The sequence below is a fragment of the Rhea americana genome, unplaced genomic scaffold, assembly GCF_003343005.1.
Source record: "Rhea americana isolate MKP2758 unplaced genomic scaffold, rheAme1 scaffold_90, whole genome shotgun sequence".
Taxonomy (NCBI): domain Eukaryota; kingdom Metazoa; phylum Chordata; class Aves; order Rheiformes; family Rheidae; genus Rhea; species Rhea americana.
Window position 1 is genome coordinate 2,475,791 of NW_028187089.1, and position 5,361 is coordinate 2,481,151.

Genomic DNA, 5,361 nt, shown 5'->3' on the forward strand with positions numbered 1-5,361 from the left:
CGGCGCGGCGCTCACCTCGCCTCCCTTCGGCCCCTTGCAGGTGAAGTGCGTGGAGGTGGTGGAGGCTTACATCGAGCGGATCAGAGAGGTCAACCCGCTCACCAACGCCGTCGTTAAGGACAGGTGAGTGGGGGGGCGCGGTGTCCCGGGGCGCCTGCCGGTGTGCCAGGGCCCTGGCCGTAGCGTGGCAGCGGCTGTGGCGCGTGCTGGGAGCCGGGGAAGGCTCCTCTCCCCTCCCTGGCCYAGCCTTTCGCACGGCTGGGGTGCGCTTAGCAGGACCTGGATCCCCGTGGAACTGCCTGAGCGCTGCGTCGCCAAGTTCAGTTATCRGCTGCGAGCGCGTTCCTCTCCCTGCTGCAGTGTGGTTGCACTTCTGTGACCCCCTCGGGTGCTCCTCATGCCAGGCTCACGTGCCAGCTCCGTTCCCCCRCCCTGCGGAGACCTCCAGTCCTTCCTGGTGCGGTTGAGGCTGGAGAGAGGCACCAGGGCTGCCCCTTCTGCTGTTTCCTCACAGGTTTGAGGAGGCCCTGGAGGAAGCCCGGCAGGTGGATGAGCTGCTTTCGGAGGGCCCTGCTGATGAAACTCTAGAGGAGAAGTTTCCTTTCCTGGGGGTTCCCATCACTGTCAAGGAGGCCTTTTCTCTGCAAGGTGGGTTTGCCCTTGCTCCTCTCTAGCTTTTTGGATCATGACTTGCTCCAGCTCTTCTCAGGGTGACAGGGAAGTGTGAGGCCTGCTTSATGGGAAATAGCTTCCCTTTTGCCAGTTTATGTCCCCTTTCACCCAGACACATAGTGTCTGTTTTCATTTTTAACACTCAAACGCTCCGGGTGTGTTGCAGKACCTTAGAGGAGGAGGTAGTAGTCCTTGGAGCTCCTGTGGGTGCTGGAGAAGTGGACCCTGTTAGCCAGCCTTGCAGACAAGTTTGCCCACTGCCCTGAGAGCGATCTCTGGGGAGCTGGCATTGACTCCTCTCTCTGTCAATCCTGGCACCGCAGGGATGCCCAACACATCTGGCCTGGTTAGCCGCCGCAACGTGATTGCCACATCGGATGCCGTGGTGGTGTCACGACTGAAGCAGGCGGGTGCAATCCCCCTGGGTGTGACCAACTGCAGCGAGCTGTGCATGTGGTATGAATCCAGCAACAGGGTCTATGGCCGGACAAACAACCCTTACGACCTGCAGCGGATTGTGGGCGGCAGCTCAGGTGAGCCTCCTTGCCTTTAGYGTGACCCTCTGCAGGGAGCAGATGAATGCAGCAAGCAAAGTGAACACTGTTTCCAACTCCTCTGCATGCTGCATGTCGTTGGGGCCCTGCGGAGCTTGCGTACTTGCTTCCTGTGCAATACAGTAGATRATGCAGAGGTCCAGCCAACTGGTATCTTCCGAATGTTATAGCTGGCATTGCTTTGGATCACTCCGTCTTCCTATAGATACGAATAGCAGCACTGGTTTGGCACTTACACAGGGAAAATCACTCTGGCATTAGTTGCCCAGCAGCCCCCTGAATATAAAGCCGGGTTAGTTCCCATCCCATCTGTGTGGAAAGAGAAGTTTTTGCAGTGAGATGTTCCTGTGTTGTTGGATGTTCTGTGCTACAAGCCTGTGGGCTTTTGCTTTCTTTTCTCCTGTGCAGGTGGGGAGGGCTGTGTCCTGGCAGCAGCTGGCTCGGTGATAGGTGTGGGCTCTGATATCGGTGGCAGCATCAGGATGCCCGCCTTCTTCAATGGAGTCTTTGGCCATAAACCCACTGCAGGTAAAACAGGCATGGAGGGTTGGGGTGGGGAACTGTACATCTTCTCTCGGCAGAAGTTTGTTGAGGTGAAACGTGTGGGGAGGGCTGTGTAAGGAACATGTTCAGAATGCTCCTTAGTTTGCATCACAATTCTTGACATTGTGGGAGTGCTGTAACTGAACAGGCAAATTCTTGTATGGGACAAGTCCACTGCATGAGCACAGCTTGGCCTCAGCAATGGGAAGGTAATTTATGGCAGAGTGTCAAATGCATGGGAGGTGGGAGGTGTGTTGCACATGGTATTGCACTCTGAGTGTGGGATTTTTTCCCAAGGTCAGTATCTGTTGCTTGGGTGTTTTCTTGGCAAGAGGTAACTCTCTGAGGATTGACATAAGACACTCTTTCAAGCCTGGTTGAGGGCTGTTATTGGATTCTGGTGACTTTGCGCAGTGAAAGAGGCGGGGTTCTTACCTGTGCCAACTAGGTCCTTTTCACGTTATGCATGTTACCACCAGCTTGTGAGTGGTGCCATTGCATGCAGTTCCCTAAGTGATAGCCTCCCTGTGTGCTGGAAGGCTGTGTCCTTGCAAGGCTTGCTCTGGCCTGAGATGGTGTTTGGGGAGACTCAGCTCACCTTGCAATAGCTAACCTGTGTACCTCTCTGCTTGCAGGGGTGGTACCCAACGACGGCCAGTTCCCAAATGCTAAGGGGGTGCGGACCACCTTTTTGTGCACGGGGCCCATGTGCCGTTACGCAGAAGACTTGGAGCCTATGTTGAGGGTCATGGCTGGGCCTGGAGTCAGAAAGTAGGTTGCTCTTACACTTTCATTGGTCTCAGTTACGTTCTGGCCATTGCAGCAGGTCGTTTTTATTYGTTCTCTTTTGGGCATGATAGCTTGTCTAACAAATTGGGTCTGTTCAGCCCAARTTGCTTGTTGATTTATTCTGCCCACTTCCAGCCTCAGTGGGACCCTTGCAGGCAGGGCATGCAGCTTTGCTTCCCACTACTGGTATGTCTGGTGTTTAAGTAGCTTATGGGAGCAGGCTGTCTTGGCCAGCTGTGCCTGGCTTGCAAGTAAGGCTTAAGGAAAGGAGTATAGCCCAGTTTATCCTTCAGTTGGATGTCAACATGTCCCTTTCCTCTTGGGACTGGACTTTCTTTTGAATTTTAGGCATGATCTTTCCTATTGCTGAACAACTTAATTTTTTCATCCTCCGCTGTGATCTATGGTTATTTAGTAGCTTCATGCACCTGAGAAGTAAAATGCCTGGTTTGATGCCCCTCTCCCTTATCACAAGACCCACATTCGGAAATCTGCCTTTCCTCTGCCCCTGTAAAATCCAGGGGAGCGTTACTATTTCAGTGATGCAAGGGTCACTCTCCCTGTCTGACCAGTCATTGCTCCTTGCCTGCTGGTCCTCCTACCTTGGTTTAGACAGCATCAGCCCTTGCAGAGCCCAGCACAGCTCTCACCTTGGCACGTGTGGGCTTGCTGTTCACCAACAGGCTGGCCAGGAGATGAAGAGGAGCGAGGTAGCCTGCCAGTGCTGCAGCGTAGACCTTGTACCACAGCGTGGCTTGTGTACGTGTCGGTAAGGAGCAAAGCAGAGATGGGCAGATTAGGCAGATCCTGCTCCTCGCTGTGGCCTCCATGCTGGCTTGTTGCACTGCACGCRGCTGCTTTCTCCGTTACTTTCACTTCTCCTGTGGCATGGCGCTGAACCGCGTTCCTAGCCCTGGCCATGGCCAAGATCTGTAATTACAAGGTGCATATTGAGAGACCTGGATTTTTTTTCTAACAGTTATGACAACAGCAATAAATATGCAGAACTACTGGGGCCTAGGACTGATCAGGCAAGCAGGTGGGTGGGTTGTGGGTGGCACTGAGATGTCTRTGTCTTCTTAGACTGCCCTTTCTAACTCCTTTCTACCGTGATTGACCTTAGGGGACATATCTCACATTAACAATTGTGTGAGCAGCTCTGGCAGCCAGGGAAGAGCAAGAAACAGATTCGTAAGCAGTGTTGTTCCTTTCACAGACTGAAACTGGATGAAAAGGTGTCACTGGAGAAAATAAAATTTCACTGCATGGATCATGATGGTGGGTCCATTTTTGTGTCACCTGTGGACAAGGAGATCTTGCAGATGCARAAGAAGGTATGAAGGAATGGAACAGGTTATTTAAACAGTTGSCTGTCATGGGATGAGCATAGAAATCAAACTGTTCCCCCAAGGTTTTAGGAGTCACTTGAGGACAAAGTGACCTGCTCTGTGTGTTGCTGTGGCTGGCTCCTGTACATGGTGGTGGGCTGGAGAGCTGCTGGCTCTGATGCTGTGTAGGTGACCTTGAGTCCTGTTTATGTTCTAGCAGTGGAAAAATGTGGAAAGATCTTTTTCTTGTTTCTGTGTATCAGCAGAAGTGAAGTGAAAATCTTGTGAGCAGTTGCAATTGCCCTTGCTGGCAGTAGTCATATGTCAGTCATGTTAGAGGAGCATCCGAAGTTTTTTGGCACAGTTTYCATTGCAATAGCTGCATTTTTGCTTTTTTAACTTGTCTTCTTTATATTATGGTGACCTTCCGAGGTTGTGCTGCATGTTAGCAGCCCACCCAAGACTGCTGCCTGGGTTTTAGTCATGYAGAGGAAGAGATCTATTGGGCTTGAGCCCTGACCTCAGGTACTGTGTTTGGTAGCACAGTGGCTGCATGCTAGTGTGTTTTACTGCGCTGGCCTGTAAGTGACACCGTTAAGAAACTTTATCTTCTGTGCTGTTCTCGATGCTGTTCTGGAGCATCCAAATTCAGYTTAGCTGAGGGTTGCATGGTGGACTTCTGGGAACCTCAAAGATCACAGCTCATTGTTATCAAATGGAAGATGTTTCAGCTGCTAAATGTAGAGAGGAGCTGGTAGGATGTGCAATATCTGCTGCATAGTAGCAAAGGAAGCCTCGTCTGCAGACGCTAGCCTGCAGGCCTTTCCTGTCTCTGATTTGCRTACGCTCATTACAGAATGTCACATCCTCTTAGGAGTAAACCTTTTCCACTGTTTTCATTAGGTGGTGGAGCACCTTGAAGGTGAGCTGGGGATCCAAGTTCAGCGTGTGGCARTCCACAAAATGAAGTATTCTTTCCAGATCTGGTCAGCCATGATGTCTTCCAAGGACAGYGATGGGCAGGTGTGTAAGAAAGCTGGGCCAAGCCACAAACTGTCTTGTAGCAGAGAAGAGGCAGCTCTTTGGGGGCCAGACATGGAGAGGTGTAGACTTTCCACACCTGCCTGAAGGCCTTCTGTGCTCCTTTTGTCCCTGCTGTCCTCCTTCCATCCATTTCCAAAGCTACACATTCTCCTCCCTTGGTAAGTGGCTCCTGGCAGAGGAGCGAGACGTTTTAGGGAGGGACAGAGAATTTTAGCATGTTGGCTTTTTTTTTTTTTTTTTTTTTTTTTTTTTTCTCCTGAAGTTGATATCAAGTCGGTTGAGCAGGCAGCTTTGTGCCTCATTCTTTTACCTCTGTGCTGTGTGTCTCAGACCAGGGCCATGTTGCAGGTTGGAATTAATATGGATTAGGAGCCCAGGACTGAAACAGTGGATTAGCAGCATTTTACCAGCAGGCCTGTGTGGAGCAGACG

At 51.5% G+C, this 5,361-nt stretch overlaps 1 protein-coding gene across 1 annotated transcript in view; it reads left to right on the plus strand.

Annotated features, from left to right (window-relative positions):
• FAAH2 (fatty acid amide hydrolase 2) overlaps positions 1-5,361 on the plus strand; it is a 15,031-nt gene that overhangs the window by 5,720 nt on the left and 3,950 nt on the right. The window contains exons 4-10 of the mRNA XM_085324298.1: positions 41-123; positions 515-648; positions 996-1,205; positions 1,635-1,754; positions 2,405-2,540; positions 3,775-3,892; positions 4,790-4,909. Of these exons, the coding sequence (XP_085180424.1) occupies positions 41-123; positions 515-648; positions 996-1,205; positions 1,635-1,754; positions 2,405-2,540; positions 3,775-3,892; positions 4,790-4,909 (921 nt within the window). The remainder of the gene's footprint in view (positions 1-40; positions 124-514; positions 649-995; positions 1,206-1,634; positions 1,755-2,404; positions 2,541-3,774; positions 3,893-4,789; positions 4,910-5,361) is intronic.